Source organism: Rhizopus microsporus (assembly GCF_002708625.1).
Source record: "Rhizopus microsporus ATCC 52813 unplaced genomic scaffold scaffold_4, whole genome shotgun sequence".
Classification (NCBI taxonomy): domain Eukaryota; kingdom Fungi; phylum Mucoromycota; class Mucoromycetes; order Mucorales; family Rhizopodaceae; genus Rhizopus; species Rhizopus microsporus.
In genome coordinates, this window is record NW_019671919.1 from 917,480 (window position 1) to 933,129 (window position 15,650).

At 37.3% G+C, this 15,650-nt stretch overlaps 6 protein-coding genes across 6 annotated transcripts; 3 read left to right on the forward strand and 3 right to left on the reverse strand.

The window, feature by feature from the left end:
• Positions 1-942: 942 nt before the first annotated feature.
• Positions 943-3,277, reverse strand: RHIMIDRAFT_224548 (MFS general substrate transporter). Its single transcript, XM_023607506.1, has 6 exons — positions 2,926-3,277; positions 2,818-2,873; positions 2,425-2,754; positions 2,292-2,363; positions 1,860-2,223; positions 943-1,803 (listed from the first exon to the last, which is right to left on the reverse strand). Exons 1-6 carry the CDS (start codon positions 3,122-3,124, stop codon positions 1,310-1,312), a joined length of 1,515 nt encoding a protein of 504 aa, XP_023468510.1. The 5' UTR covers positions 3,125-3,277; the 3' UTR covers positions 943-1,309.
• Positions 3,278-3,376: 99 nt separating this feature from the next.
• On the forward strand, positions 3,377-4,209 carry RHIMIDRAFT_235558 (protein tyrosine phosphatase; the record flags this gene model as incomplete). Its single annotated transcript, XM_023608376.1, has 4 exons — positions 3,377-3,386; positions 3,436-3,659; positions 3,703-4,075; positions 4,133-4,209. The coding sequence occupies 4 exons, from the start codon at positions 3,377-3,379 to the stop codon at positions 4,207-4,209; spliced, it is 684 nt and encodes a 227-aa protein (XP_023468511.1).
• Positions 4,210-6,668: 2,459 nt separating this feature from the next.
• RHIMIDRAFT_235560 (putative septin) lies at positions 6,669-7,973 on the forward strand (the record flags this gene model as incomplete). The annotated part of the gene is made up of 4 exons (XM_023608377.1): positions 6,669-6,909; positions 6,962-7,178; positions 7,228-7,689; positions 7,739-7,973. 4 exons carry the CDS (start codon positions 6,669-6,671, stop codon positions 7,971-7,973), a joined length of 1,155 nt encoding a protein of 384 aa, XP_023468512.1.
• On the reverse strand, positions 7,912-9,189 carry RHIMIDRAFT_106224 (uncharacterized protein). The gene is made up of 3 exons (XM_023605180.1): positions 9,118-9,189; positions 8,961-9,055; positions 7,912-8,899 (listed from the first exon to the last, which is right to left on the reverse strand). Exons 1-3 carry the CDS (start codon positions 9,172-9,174, stop codon positions 8,125-8,127), a joined length of 927 nt encoding a protein of 308 aa, XP_023468513.1. The 5' UTR covers positions 9,175-9,189; the 3' UTR covers positions 7,912-8,124.
• Positions 9,190-12,590: 3,401 nt separating this feature from the next.
• Positions 12,591-12,977, forward strand: RHIMIDRAFT_249726 (uncharacterized protein; the record flags this gene model as incomplete). The annotated part of the gene is made up of 2 exons (XM_023610653.1): positions 12,591-12,829; positions 12,881-12,977. 2 exons carry the CDS (start codon positions 12,591-12,593, stop codon positions 12,975-12,977), a joined length of 336 nt encoding a protein of 111 aa, XP_023468514.1.
• Positions 12,978-13,021: 44 nt separating this feature from the next.
• On the reverse strand, positions 13,022-15,300 carry RHIMIDRAFT_106276 (Metallo-dependent phosphatase). The gene is made up of 11 exons (XM_023605181.1): positions 14,940-15,300; positions 14,766-14,866; positions 14,437-14,714; positions 14,271-14,386; positions 14,107-14,212; positions 13,980-14,047; positions 13,769-13,932; positions 13,551-13,721; positions 13,411-13,505; positions 13,332-13,356; positions 13,022-13,280 (listed from the first exon to the last, which is right to left on the reverse strand). Exons 1-11 carry the CDS (start codon positions 14,943-14,945, stop codon positions 13,067-13,069), a joined length of 1,344 nt encoding a protein of 447 aa, XP_023468515.1. The 5' UTR covers positions 14,946-15,300; the 3' UTR covers positions 13,022-13,066.
• Between the last annotated feature and the right edge of the window lie 350 nt (positions 15,301-15,650).

Sequence of the window (15,650 nt, forward strand, 5' to 3'; positions counted from 1 at the left end):
GGCTCACTTTATAATACACTGTGAGTAATATTTCACTGATTTAAGCTTGTACAGTGTTTCAAAGCAAATAGGTGCGTTTCTATAACCCCATTCCATTTTATTTCTTTACAAGTGTTCTTTCAAATACACTAAAGGTAGACTAGTCTTAAGTCTCTATCAGCTAACCAAGGCCTTTTATTGAAAATCGCACGTGCATAAACAAAGACGGACTATTGAAGAATATTAGCCAATAAAATGTCATCATTTGAATAATCGACTGTCAACGCTTTGAAGTATTTCTGACCTACCTTTTTTTTTCCTTTTTCTTTTTCTTTTCTTTACAGATACTCCTTGCTTTTTTTCTCCCTGTGAAGATGCTTTGTGTTTTGGCTTTGTTCCATCCTTTAGAGGACTGGACACGCTCTCTGTTCACGCTGTAACCCTAGTACGGTCATGTTGGTGATTCAAGTGACTTGCAGATTCGGGGCTGGCTACATCGGTTGGGACCAGGCCCTGTTATGTGATTAACCGCTTTGCCCTTTATCTGTGAACAGAGAAATGCTCTCTAAGTGTGGCTACTCAAATAAATGCTTATGCTGTTACTAGGCGGTATCAAACCAAAAGCTACTTTGGGTAGTTTGCTGAGTCAAAACCTTCTTCTGAGCTTGTGAGACGACTGGTAGACGAGGTTGGGCATATCGATAGCTACTTGTTGGCAGTCTGCCAACCCGGCTGATAAGGACAGTGATCCTCTTACCTGGGGCAGAGGCTCTCCTAAATCTATTGGTTTGGGGTTGTTCATCTTGTACTTTCTAAGTTTTTCAGATGTATAAGTTCAGTCTTGATATATCACTCCTTTTATAAGGTGTATACACCATTGACATTCAGTGTATACCTTTATTTTTTTGGGATCATATGTACTCTTACCTTCCCGTGGTTGATCCTGTTAACCAAGACTGTTGTTGTCTTGAGAACTGAAAGGAGTACACTTTTATTATAAATGTAAATGAAAAAATGAAAAAATAAACTTAATATCTATTTAAAACGCGTGAAATGATTTGAGAGACTTAGCTATCTCTAGGAAAAGTGTATGACTAGCTGTATCTTTTAGTTGAAACATTTTGAACAGAATTTCTTCTACTATTCCACTTTTGGCATCTTTTTCATTTAAAACTTCTTTCAATAATACCCGCCTACTTTTAAGCGCACAGTAGCTTGATCATCATCATGTGTACTTTCTCTTAGGGTAATTCTTTTAAGTGTACCAACAGAAACAAGGGATTATTGTCTTCCTATGATGTCATATGAACACCAAGGATTTGCACATGATTTATTTAAAAATAAAACGTATAAACATGATCCAGCTCACGATAACTAGGACAATGTAAAGACCGGCATAAAAGTAATTAGACTTGAGTCGTTCAGTCAGCTGTTCTTGCTTCGTCTCGGCTGAGGATGCGGCATCCAGGAGATTATCATACATGATGCGATTTAGTATCAGCAAAGTGATGCCTGATAATATGGACAAGGTCACGATAATAATGAAAAAGTCAATGACTGACTCGTATCCCTTGTGGGCATCGTGATCCTGTAAGAGACCAGTCAAGATATCAAATATAGAGGCGCCAACATTGGTGCCTGACTTGATAAGGCCCATGCCGGTGCCAACAAGAGAAAGGGGCAGAATGAGAGGTACGGATGAAACAAGAGCGACCGGACCCAATGCCAAACTTACACTAAAACTGATCATACCAACGATAGGGTGAATGGGCGTGTATTCTAACAGAAGAAGGGCTAGTAAAAAGGATGCACCGCTTCCGATCACTATTTGGTGGCGTTAATCTCTGTCGCCATATGATACATCCAATTAATGCACTTACTCATCCAGGTACGTTTGCCATATCTGTCTGCAAAGATGCCTAACATAGGCATTAAAAAGATAGGCAGCACCTGTGCAACACTTGCAACGCCTGCAGCTGTTCGATCATTAAACCCAAAACGGAACTTGACATATTCGCTATTGATATGTAAAAAGCATCCCCATCCACCACCAAGCAAAAATTCCATGGAGGCAATGAGCCAAAATGAATGCGGCAAATACATGAGTTTAGACCAGCTAAATGATTTTCGCCTGTGAACTGACTGCTGTACTTGACAGCCTTGTTGGTTGGATAATACGCGTTTAAGAAGAACAATGTAAATCAAGTTGATTAGAAATGAAAAGATGCAAAGAAAGGCCGAAAACTATACATAGCGTGGTGAGTAACCTAAAATGTCTTGTCTGCTACAGAATATCGTATTTTATTACTTACCCAGAAACCGTAACCGTACCAACCTAGCCAGCTAGCGATAGGGACAACAGTTGCTTGAGCCAAAAAGGAAGACTATACGTCAGGCGATGTATATTATCATCTGTTTTAACATTTATACATATAATTTACTTACAAGTCGGCTGATCGTCATCATCAGTGCAATGACGGCAGCAAGGCTCCGACCTTTAAACCACTGACTAAGTATCGTTTCTTGTACAATGACGACTGTTCCACTTCCAATGCCATAAAGAACGCGGCCAAAGATCATGGTTGATAGACTAGTTGTTGAGGTAGATGCTGCTACCAAGATATTACCCATAGCAATCAATACTGTGGTTACAATCGACCCTGGGATGGTACCGAAAGCGTCAACAAAGATACCGCCGATAAGTGGCAAAACTGTATTGACTATAGATACGCTGGACTGAATGGTTCCATACTGAGAATTGGATATATTGAATTCCTAAATGCAAACAACAAAAAAGGGTGAATGATCAAAATACCAAACATGTCCCTTGTTCTTTACCTTTTTGATAATGGATTTCATTGCACCGAGAGTATGTGCAGCGAAATGGCTGCCCACTTTTAATAAAAAGCTTAATCATTTATTATAAATGAAGGGTAATCATTATACCTGCTAAAAACATGGCACATAGTAAAGCAACTATCTTGTATTTCCATGGTTGATCTGATAGTTGGTTCGTTGGCTCTACATACTCGTGTTGTTGAACATCAACCTTTGTATTCATGCTACTGCTGCTAATATCATCACTATTGATATCTCTGTAACCAAAGTCTTGCTTAGGTAGTAGAGGTGTTTTTTCTCCAGACATATTAAATAAATAATAGTAATAAAAAGAAAAAAAGAAAATGGAAATGGAGGACTTCCTTTATTTATATAATACGGACAAAAAAATAGGGCACAAGATGCCTCCGTCATCTTTTGGATCTGATAAATAATACGAATAAAGAATCAGATAACTTGATTTCACGTGGACATACGAACGATGACCGCCCCCAATTCTGAGTTTAAAATAAACTCCATATGTTGGGTCAAGTTTTTTTTTTTGGTTCTTTTGTTCAACATGTCCAAAGGTAAGAAAGAATGATTCTATAACGCGATGAAGCAATGACATGAGAATAGGCTCAACCTCATCCCAACCAAACGAACGTCCTCCTGCTCCACCAGGGCCTAAAAATTTTGTTGAATGGTATCTTCTTTCATACAACCAAGTCTCTTTTCTCGGCTGGTTTTGGATCTTGTACTTGACCGTCTCTGAACTATACCAGAAACAAGGTGATTACCAAGGCGTGTTTGACCTCGTCTGGCCTTCGCTTAGCTATGTTCAAACAGCTGCTTTATTCGAGGTAAGCAACACTGTTGGTTGGAGTAATACTCATAACAAGATAGGTTCTCCATAGTGTCTTGGGCTTTGTAAGAGCACCCATTATGACTACCTTGATGCAAGTTGCTTCTCGTTTATTCCTCGTCTGGGGAGTCAACTACTTTGTTCCCGAAATTCATACACACTGGTCCTTCTCAACCATGGTCATCGCTTGGTCCATTGCTGAATGTACGCGATACGCATTCTATATCTTCCACCTCTCAGGCGGAGGTGTACCCGGTTTGATCTCTTGGGCGCGATACAACTTCTTCCTTGTCCTCTATCCCCTTGGCGTATTTTCTGAAATGATGATGGTTTATCAAGCCTTACCTTATGCCAAGGCAATTCACCCAGCTTATTACTTTGGTCTCATTGCTGTTGCTCTTATTTATATTCCAGGTACATAAAAAAGATAATTTATGCAATGATAAGGGGCGTTTATTAAATATATGCTAGGTTTCCCTGTCTTGTTTTCGCACATGCTAGCTCAGCGTAGAAAATATGCAAGAGGTGATTTAAAAAAGAAGCAATAAATAAATAAAAAAAAAGATGGAAAGAAGGAGATTAAAGAGAGGTATCAACAATACCACCACTATTGATCGCATACGTCGCTTCACTTTCGGGCATGTCAGGTGAATCAAATAACTTTGCAACCCTTTCTTCTCCTCGTCCCTTTCGTAAGTAAATGCGTGTAGATGATCTAAAAAGATATGAGATAAAGGAATACATGATCAATATATACTTACGCATGAGCCTATGCATCAAAAGTCAGTATGTTTAACAGCATGAAAACAAAATAGCTTACCAAGACATGCCCTCCTACGGGCTTCTTTGGATCAGCAACAAAGGTCATACCGCCTGTATCAAAAAGAATCAAACCTCTATACTGCATGATAACTTTGACTACCTCCTGGATCGGATGAGACCTGATTTGTCATGAATACTGCAATATTATACTCTTCTGAGATCTTTTGTAGTCGATTAAGCATTTGATTAAGCTTTTGCTGTCTATCGGCCAATTCTCCACGACCAGAGTAATCACAGCGAAATAGCGAAATAATCGAATCAATAACCAACAGACGATAGGCACCCCTTTGTTCGGCAAAGTGAGCTGCGAGTTCTGAAATGAGTTCCATTTGTTGATCGCTGTTCCATACACGGGCAACAACAATGTTGTCTAGAACGACATCAGGATCTACTCCATATCGATCAGCAATGGCTGAAATACGGTCAGGACGGAAAGTGCCTTCGGTATCAATATAGGCTTTATAAAACAAAAACAAAAAAGTCGGCCACAAGGACAATAAGTGTATGATGAAGAGATTTACCTGCTTTGCTATTGGCGCCGCCTTCTTCAGACGATAGCTGTACTTGCACACAGAGTGTATGTGCCAACTGGGTTTTGCCTGTTCTGTACTCACCAAACGCTTCAGTGAGCGACATGGTCTGAATTCCACCTATTGACACATCAAATGAACAACATGTATAGCTTTGCTTTTCACTTACCTCCCAAAAGAGAATCGAGTTGTTTACTTCCCGTTGATATTCTGACCACTTTTTCTCTTTGAACTGCTACTTGCCTGGCTGTAACAAATCCAGGTCCCTATTGAAAAAAGGTTTAGGCATGACAAACATATATGTGTGTGTAACTTGTATTTGCCTCTATTTTTAATGCAGCATCTTTGATCTTGTCTACTTTTGCTTCTGAAAGCCCTTTGATCTTGAGTAGAGCTCTTTTGGTGGTCATTTGAACTCCCTTGAAGAAAGACATTAGATCATGGTAACATACGATATCTACTTACTCTGACTGTGCATAAGCCTGCAGTCTTTAACTTTATTATATCCGCGATACCTATGCCATGTGCCTGCAGATCGTCAATTTCTGTATAAAAAAGCTACAAGCTCATTAAAATCACTATTCCTGTTAGGTGAGCATCTTTACTTGTTCTTGAGATGATTGAATCGTCTCATTCTCTTGCTGTGCAGCTACTGCATCATCATCGTCATGTTTAGAAGGCATAAAGAAAGAAGACGAAGCTGTGGTTAATCGTTTACCCTTAATAAGCAAATACGGATGACCACAATCTGACCAATAAGAATTGCTTACAAAAAGTGAGGTGACTCATCTTCAACTGTTTAAACCATTATAAATATGACCCCACACTTTAACGCTTTTTCTTTAATTTTACTATGCTATCAAGATTATTAAACTCAGTACGATCCTCAATTACCAACAAAACTCACAACTCGATTATTGAAGATAAAGAAATTATAGTCCGAGCAAGACAACATATGATACCAAGGAGAAGTCTTCATGGTCTGTCAAAGAATGAAGCAGACGATTTTATCCAAAGAGACTTGGTCTCCAGTTCATTGTATTAAATAGTAGCATCCTTTTCTCTCTTTTTTCCTTCCTGTTTATAAATATGAATAAATAGTGTATATATACCCATCTTGTAATTAATACGACAGCTTTTTTTTTCTTGTTACCACAGAAGGACTTGTTAACCACCTGGCGTAGCAAGTAGACTACAAAAGAGGAAAATCAGAGCGTGCCTTTGCATTTCACATTGAATGTGTGAATACACTGAAGACTAAATATGGAATTTAACCCACTTACGACGTAATAAATCACATTGAATTTGTCGTAGTAGACCAGCAAATAAATACCATATTTGTGTCATGGCAACAAAAGTAATAATAGTCGTACATCACCTTTTCATGTATACACACACACACAGCCATAGCACGTAACTTTCTCCTATATAAAGTGGTGAAAATAAGTTTATGACAACGGCAAGACCACTTGCTGTGTATTGGCCAGAAGACAGTAATAAGCAACAAAATGGCGGTAGTCACAAGTAACGCCACCCTTGTTCAATTCATGATTCCATCCTCTTTTATCTCGTGTAACATTCATAATTAGAAAAAAAATAAAACTTCTTTTCTTTTCTTTTCCTTGTCCTTCTTTTCCTTTCCTTTCATCAAATAAATGTCACCTGTCACTGTCTCGACCTCGGGCATTGGTATTGCTCATTTGCCTAACCAACGACACAAGATTGTCACCAATAAAGGAACCAACTTCACTATCATGGTCTGTGGTGAATCTGGACTGGGAAAGACGACCTTTATCAATACACTCTTTACAACCATTATTAAAGAGCCCAAAGATCAAAGCAAACGATGGTCCAAACAATTAGATAGAACGGTTGATATCGAAATCACAAAGACAGGTAAAAATAGATTGCTTTTTTTATATATTTCATAATTCAACCTTCTTTTCAGAAATTGAAGAGAAAAAGTTCAAGGTCAAGTTGAGCATTATAGATACACCTGGGTTTGGTGATTATGTGAACAGTCATAACAGTTGGGTGCCCATTACAGAATTTATTGATGATCAACACGAGAGTTATATGCGACAAGAGCAACAACCTGATCGAAATAATCGATTTGACATGCGAGTACATGCCTGTCTATATTTTATTCGACCCACTGGTCATAGGTAAAACATCACAAAAGAGTAAATAAGTCACTCTATTAATAAATATTAGATTAAAGCCACTCGATATTGAAATCATGAAGCGTCTGGGTTCTCGTGTCAACCTGATTCCTGTTGTTGCCAAGGCAGATACGCTTACACCTAAGGATCTTGCTGCTTTCAAGGAAAGAATTCGCCAAGATATTGAAGCAAACCATATCAAAGTATACCAGTGCCCGATTGAAAGTGAGGACGAAGAAGTGACCAAACTGAACAAGGATATCATGGCTGCCATGCCCTTCTCCATCATTGGCTCTACCCAAGAGGTGCAGACCCCAGATGGTCGTACAGTCAAAGGCCGTGCGTACTTTTGGGGCGTGGCTGAAGTCGAAAACGAAGATCACTGTGATTTTAAAAAGCTTCGACACCTCTTGATTCGTTCCCATATGTCTGATCTCATTGAAACAACAGAAACGGAGCATTATGAAAATTATCGCCTGCACGAAATGGCTTCCCGTAAATTCGGTGAACCCAAGTAAGTCCATCAAGGGATAAGAAGATCATTTTTATTGATTCTTTATTAGGGTTGTCAAGGTAGAAAATCCAAAACACAGGGAAAAAGAAGAAGCACTTCGAAAGGAATTTACAGAACAAGTCAAGAAAGAGGAAAACAGATTCCGTCAGTGGGAAGCACAGTTAGTGGCTGAACGTGATAGATTAAATAAGGACCTCGAAACAAGACATGCACAGATCAAGGCACTTGAAGCAGAATTGGAAACTTTATACCATCAGCGAAATAGTGGTTCTGTTCGAAGATAAGTTCCTTTCTGGTTTCTTTTTTGCTAATTTTTTTGTAGTGAGTTTTTATTAAATAATGTTTAATTTAAAAAAAGGGGAATATATGTCTTGCAAAAAGGAGGAAGAGGAGGGGGGTATCAATGTCTATTTATAATATTTACAAGAAATCGTTTTATACATCAATCTCTAATGGTTGATTTCTTTTGTTGGCTTGACTAAACAAAGCGTATTGACAAAAGATGGTTGCATCAAACATGAGAGTACCAGCACTTCCGATAATATATGGTACAGCTTCTAACATGGTTGCACGAGTTTTATGTGGGTTCGTAAAGATACTGAGAACATAAGTTAAATTTCCCATGGCAGCAAAAAAGAAGAGAGCCATGGATAATCCTTCAACAGATCGACGACGAAAATTTTGATAAATTTGTGGTATCCTTGATGATAAATAGAGAAAGGTACATAGCCAAGCAAAGAATCTACCAATCCAGATAGTATTGTCCTGAGTGAAAATAAACGAGTCTTCATTCTGAGTGACAAAGCTGCTCTTGTTGTTATCGTTTAAGGTATAGTAAAATCCAGCCAGAACCATCATGGTGACATAATTCTTTTGCTTGGATGTGGATGACAACAGAGAACTGGTTTCATTCAAATTTTCTTTTCTGGCAATGCCTTGGCTAAAAGTTGGATATATATTCAGCTTGGGTTCATCTGTTTGATCAAACCAGCGTCTAAGACGATTGTCGGTATATTTAACATAGTATAACCACTGGCCGCAGAGGATAGTATCAATGATGGTATAGTAAATGGATAAGTAGAGCTGAAATGGCAATTGACCTGTGATAACGCATCCAATAAAATTGGCAACATCTCCAATAAGCCAAACAGTGAGGAAGCTAAAGCTAAGTCCCTCAGCATCACGCAGCTTATAGTTTTTTATCACTTGACTAAGGAGAGGAAAAAAGTCTTAATATCTTGTACTAATAATAGAGTCAATGGGACACTTACGGCATTTGTGCATTGAGCCAACAAAAAATGGATAGGTATCCCAATAGGACACTAATGGATTCTTGCCATCCATAAACACACTGTCCAAATATGTTCTATTTGTTTATTTATATGAGTATGTGGTTGTCATGGTAACTCTATTTTGTTTTCTACTCACATAGATCCATTCTATATTCTGTGTTCCATCATTTAAAATAGGGCAAACTGAATTCATTCTTTATAAATAATAATATAATAAAAAAAGGAGAAAAATAGAATAAATGCATTATTCATTATCATTTTTATAAAGCATAAAATGATTGTCGGTTATTCAAATAGATAAATGTGCCATCTGATCTCTTTATCCAAATAAGGAAGCTATGATTTGATGACCATCTTTCGTAGCCTGATGCCATACCCTTACAGCTCAAGTGACAAAACTATAAAAGGGATGGGGTCAAAAGGAGAAATGACCCTTATTTCTTTATTTTCTTCTTTTATACAAGATCACATGTAAAACTTATTAGAAGAGGGGGGTCTTTATTAAAACAAGTTTAGAAGCTGAATAACGACAAGTCGCTTATAAGGAACATTTTGCCATGCTTCAGTATTGCTAAATGTATCTTGCACAGATCTAGTGAACAATCGTCCATAATACGATACCATAGATACATACATGAATTAAGCACACTTGATTAAAGTAAATAGCATGTTTTTATATAAAAACCATTCACAATGTCAAGTATTTATTTACTACAATTATTTGAAGACAACACAGACGATGAAAGACATGATTCAGAAAGTGCAAGACATATATAATTATGTTATATGCTGCAACAATAACGTATTATTCGATTTATACTTACCCGAGGCCTCATGGGATGCACTACCGTTACGGACAGCGCTGTTGTATTTGACCACGTCTAATACTAATCTTTAGGTGTGAGATTACATTTGACTTAATTACATGTACCTTAATTAGCACTCCGAACTCTTTTAAAACAACTAACTTCTTTTTGCTCTGAGCTCTTTCTCTCATTTTTAGTAAAAGGATGAAACAGAGACTCATCACTTCTTTGCTTTTATTCTATACATTACACGAGTACTAACAATAGCCACAACTGCAACCAATACTTCAAGCACATTAAATCCAGGAGTACCATTAGCCTTTTGCGGGTCTTTTGAAGGGGGGAAGGCTTTCATTGTCATGCTTTGATTTATAAACAAAAATGTGGTATATATTTAATGCACTGTTCACATTGCGGTCCCACACTCTACCACAAGATTTACACTTGAGGACAGAGTGTACTCTTCGCTTTGATCCATCAATAGAAACTTGTTAAATACTCGTCAACATAAACAAACTCGGACCCCTTCCATTAAACCGGTTTGATATTTAAGGCCAATTGTACTTGATTTGCCATATTTTTTGTTGTTGACAATTTCTTGAATTCCTTTTTGCTTGTTGATATACGCCTTGAATTGAGCTTTTGAAACCCATTGCATACAAAACTCTGTTAAAATACGCACCATGCAGGATAGCGACATACCAATTGTCTTGACAGTAGCGTCTTTACAGATGTGTAGAGGCAGCTAGTAAGAATGAGGTCAAGTTTGCAGTTTTTAAAGTAGGTAATTCACTAACATACTTAAATTCGTCTAAATGATACTCTTGGTGTTCTTTTCGTCTTCTTGTAGCAAGACTGTAACTACACAAATGATAGTACTCTTCCAAGATTATTGTTCGAATACGTCCATGCTCCGTAGAGTCTATTGCAGTAAGGATAGTTGATATACCAAGATAAACAGCCTAAATATCTGCATCGTCAACTATATCAGCAAAACTCTTTGGTATATTTGGTTCTCTTATAGATTCTGACGTGTTTGGTATAAATCATTATAATACTCTAACAATAATAAAAATCACATTAACCACATTAAATCATGCTAACAGCATTCAATCTCCCCTATAAAGCTTTCAAGTGTCTTATTTTAATAATATTCAATTCTTCTTTTGTAAAGAATCTAATTCGCATGTCGACTTAATTGCTTTTTTTTCAATAATGGAACTGAAAACAAATGGTCTTCTGTCAAAGTGCGATCCTGCTCCGTCCCTCTGACCTGGGAGAGGAGAAGAGAGGTGATAAAGATGTATGAAATGTTTGCATACATTTATGTAAATAAAAAAAAGTATCTTGATACATCAAAACTCGATTATCTAATAAATATGCTTAATGATGAAATGCGTGGGTTGATTTCTGTTGAAGAAGAAAGCACGCTTTGTAATAGCATTATTATGAACAATTAAAAAAAATCCATTAATTTATGTTAAAGGAGGGCATACAGACTATTAAATAAAAACTATATTTTAATTATATAAATTTCAGATACCTAGCATTTTATTACAAAGATCGTAAAGTATTCCTCGCCTTTGCTGTTGAAGTACATAAGGCTGAACGTTGAATGTGCTTTTCGCTTTGTTTATTTTGAAAAGTGCAGCATTAGAAACAGTGTTTGCTTTTTATTACTGACCTGATAATGGAAATTCTCAAACAAACATAAAAGAAAACATGAGCAGTTTTTTTAAAATCATTTCACCTATTTTTACCTTTACTTTACGTGCTACATCGTCACATAGTATTGGTAAGGATGATATGCATTGATAAAGGAGCACTTATTAAGTAATAAAAGGTAAATAAAACCAAGTGTTACGCAAGTCTTATTCTGCGGCTACTTTCCCCGAAAATAAAGTCTCAGGACGCCATTTAACCGATAAAAAAAAAAGGTGTGTGCTTGTATCTTCAACCAACTATTTGCTCATAATGCATATTTACATGTGGCTTTTATACTGATGCATCAAGAATATAAATGTGTAAAACTAAGAAATTCATGCTAAACGGCCAACTTCTTTCTCCGACATATAGTGTATATGTAGGCGCACTATTTCTTTAGTCTTGCACAAATAATAGTAAAGTTTGTCTTTTTCGAAACCTGGATTACCTTTTCAGCATTATCAGCGCACACATAAAACACCGATATTATTAAATTTATTAGCATCTGACCAATTGCACGCGTGTCTAGTAAAAACAGCTCCCGAACATTTAGCTTCGTTATTATATACAACGTTATTGTAATGCACATCTATTACTCTAAGTAACTATGATATACTTTACACACTAAATTTAGAGAATAATATCGCGTTTCTGACAACTACATAATGTATTTACGAGACTAGACGGATAAGCGGTATAAATAGATGGGTAAACGTCCGTTACTATGATTGGCCGGCTAAATAAGCTTCTTACCTTTTTAGTGCAGTACGCCGGTTTTTTTTTTCCTGTGTGGCGTTGAAATAAACAAATGATTTTAAACTAAAAAAGGAAATTAACTTACCAAATTTATCAGGAAAAAGATAGACTTAAAATTCCGACAGGCACTCTTCAAGTCTCAAAGTGCAGATATGCCAAGCACACTAATTGAATTAAGCTTTCTTTAATTTTAAGCCAGCAAAGAGGTTCGTGAAACATGGATGAAACTATAAAAAGCATGACTTATGTACGCGTTTATTTTGTTTTCTTTCTATATTCAATTTAAAAAGAAAGAATAGTAAAAATGTAAGTAATAGTGAACAGAAGAAGACACAAGATTGTGATGCTTATCGATGTGCATCTTAGGGGTCTCTTCTCTAGATTTAGCGAACAACACGAACAAGTTCAAAACACTCCTCATGAACACAAGGGCCATCTTAGCCACGAAGTCATCGCTGGTGCTGCTTCTTACGAAGCTGTCAAGGCCTACAACGAACATTGTGAAAGAAACGGTAAGCCCGTTGACCATGCTACTGCCAAGGCCCTCCTTGCTGGCTTTGCTGGTGCCGCTTTGGACAAGTTGTAAGTAGAGAACAGTGTGAAGATATCAGTCAATATTCACATTATGTATAGGATCGAAACTAAGGGTCTTGACTTCATTGACAAGCAAAAGGCCAAGCACGAAGCTGAATCCCAAGCCAAGGAATACTATGAAGTCGAACACTCCTAAATCGTGTGTATACCACTGTATCATAAATAAAAAAGTCATACTTCTTCAAAGAAGAATGTTTGTATCAAACTGTTTATTTGTTTATATTTTTATAATGTTTGAAAGTCAATCATGGTCAATTTCTCATCATCAAGTCTTTTCCACGTTGTTATGACTTGACCATGTTCACTCAGTTTAATTATCCTTGAACGTCTTGGCCAGCCCATATGTGCAGCGCCATAACCTCCGACACCTGCTCCTCCCGCATAACATAATTGGATGCCTTCTTTTTCCAGGCAAAAATCATTAACATGATCGCGACCACTAAAAAATATGTTATACACAGGAAAATAATTCATAAACATGTGAACATACCAGCTTGCTATCTTAATGCTCTTGGCTATACAAAAAATAAAGAGTTAACAAGGATACAAACAGTGAAGGAGCAAAGTACCTTGTTTGAAGTAGTCTAGCGTAGATAGTTCGTTCTTTGGTGTTGACACAGATTCACGTGCATCACCTAATCTTGGGTATTCATGATGATACTCCCTTTTGAATTGAATAAGATAAGTTACATTATAGTCATTTTCTTACCAGACGGGAGCATAAAAGAAAATAGCTGCATTTGGATTAGAATTCTGCTTTTGAAACTCTAAATCGGATTGTGCAACCCATTCTAGCTGTTCCTTTTGAATCGCGTTCACCTGTACGTCACCCATAGTTTGCAAAGGAGAATCCAAGAAATAAAGTGTAAAATCATGGGTACTAAAGTACTTGGTTATTGCTTTTATAAAGAAAGCCTTTCAACTTACGCTGCTCTTGTTCCATTGGTATAAATCTTTTGGATATAGTTCCCGACGCCTGGTAGTTCAGCAGGTCCTTGTTCGATCAAAGAGTAAGGAATTCGTCTCATCACTTCTACAAGCTCTTCTCGGCTCAGCTCATTTTTATCATCATGTTCTCCAAACACAGCAGCCTTTTTGAGTGTTAATAATTAATATGTCAAATGTGGTGTACACATACCCAAGGAATTTTCCTTTGAGCCACGAGACTTGTAAACTTGAACACAACAGCTCTCGCGTCACTAACGCCTATATGGGTCTGTTAGTATACAGTATTTGTGTGAGTCTATTGTTATTTTTGTCTTTACCTGCCGCATTAATATTGTCACCAGAAAATACCACTAAATTAGGAAGTTCTCTATCCAACAGTTTGCTTATGTATTCAATCGTCGAGTCATCTCCTTTACAATCAAACTACGTATATGCTCATCCAGTGAATATAGAAAAGATTTCAACACATTGTAAATATTACCTCAGATGGCACGTCTCGACAGACACCCTTTTCATTGGTAAAATGTAAATCTGCCAACTGCAATATCTTAAACTCTCCTTCTTGATCAAACTCTAGTCTGCGCACCGTTGGGGGTTCTTAAAAAACAAATACTGTTAGCATGGTCTCTTTTGTATTATATACATACCCTGATATCCCTTTTTTATATACAGGTAGGTTGGTTCACCAAACCCATCCTTTCCGTTATTGGCACTATTTAAGTTCACAGGGATCTGCTCCCATCCAAACGGAGTTACCGGACGCGGTCCAAACTGTATAGCAAGATCTTGTATCGCGTTTTTGATATCACTGGAAGTTTTGTACCATAGATAAATGTCGTCTCCTCGTAAAGTTATTGAATTAAGGTTGGCGTCTACCTTAGTATAGCCCTCTGGTGTTGATTGATCGTTCAGTAAAACGACAATACTGTGTAGATGCAACTTAATACAACTGGGTCTTGAATACTCACTTACTTACTCTGTTACAGGTTCCTTTGCTTTTTCTCTCTTGTAAAATAGATATACGCTCATACCTACAACAACACCCTTATTCAGGTCCTTCTCAACTCTTTCCCAGCCCTAAAGATGGTGTTACTACTATTCTTTTTTGTTGTTGCTGTGCCTTGACATATATCCTAGAAGGATTACCTACATCCATATAACAATTTGATGTAAAACACTGTTTTGCAGTGATAGCAGTAATGGGGTCTAGTAGATGTCAAAGTCTTCAACTCTCTTCTTTTTTCATGTCTTTTACCTTTGGGACCATCCTGACTATAATACATGAATAAATGATACCCATCTACGCCGTCATTTAAATCAACAGGTATTCTTGTATACTCTGGAGCCACACTAGGCCCACTTCCTTCCTTTACAATGATTGAGCTGATAGGGTTTTTGGATATTCTTGTGTCTTTTGTATAATAAAGCCAAAGCGGAGATCGTCCTTGCTCCTGATCTTCCATCTCATTCAAATCAACGTCTAATCTTGTCCATCTGGTAGTATCTGAAATGACTGTTGTGTTTGTGTTTCGAACAATCTGTATATCAGTGATGGGATCTTCTCTGGGATCTTGTTTGAGATGCATAAATATGGACTTTGCTCCTTTGACGCCTAAATTCAAATCTGTCGAGATCTTTTTGTATCCAGCATAGTTGGGACATGCGTGGTTTGAGTCACAAGACACAAGCTTGATGTCTGTAATATACGCGTGAACTATTGAAATGCAAAGCAAAACAAGCAGAATGGTCACCATAAGTTTGAATATTACAAGACAGAAAAAAAATGCTGCAAGTATGTGTGCATTGCCTGTTTCTGTATTTGAAATCTGATTTGTTATCCTATCCCCCTTTCTACGAGGTA

Coding starts and splice junctions, on each gene's coding strand:
- RHIMIDRAFT_106276 (XM_023605181.1), bottom strand. Junction 13,506..13,550: donor TTCTTTTATGCTCCCGTCTG/GTAAGAAAATGA, acceptor TCAATTCAAAAG/GGAGTATCATCATGAATACC. Junction 13,281..13,331: donor AGCATTAAGATAGCAAGCTG/GTATGTTCACAT, acceptor CATATTTTTTAG/TGGTCGCGATCATGTTAATG.
- RHIMIDRAFT_106224 (XM_023605180.1), bottom strand. CDS start 9,174: ATGAATTCAGTTTGCCCTATTTTAAATGATGGAACACAGAATATAGAA. Junction 9,056..9,117: donor AGAATATAGAATGGATCTAT/GTGAGTAGAAAA, acceptor ATAAACAAATAG/AACATATTTGGACAGTGTGT. Junction 8,900..8,960: donor TGGCTCAATGCACAAATGCC/GTAAGTGTCCCA, acceptor TCCTCTCCTTAG/TCAAGTGATAAAAAACTATA.
- RHIMIDRAFT_224548 (XM_023607506.1), bottom strand. CDS start 3,124: ATGTCTGGAGAAAAAACACCTCTACTACCTAAGCAAGACTTTGGTTAC. Junction 2,874..2,925: donor ATGTGCCATGTTTTTAGCAG/GTATAATGATTA, acceptor TTTTATTAAAAG/TGGGCAGCCATTTCGCTGCA. Junction 2,364..2,424: donor TGATGACGATCAGCCGACTT/GTAAGTAAATTA, acceptor CCTGACGTATAG/TCTTCCTTTTTGGCTCAAGC.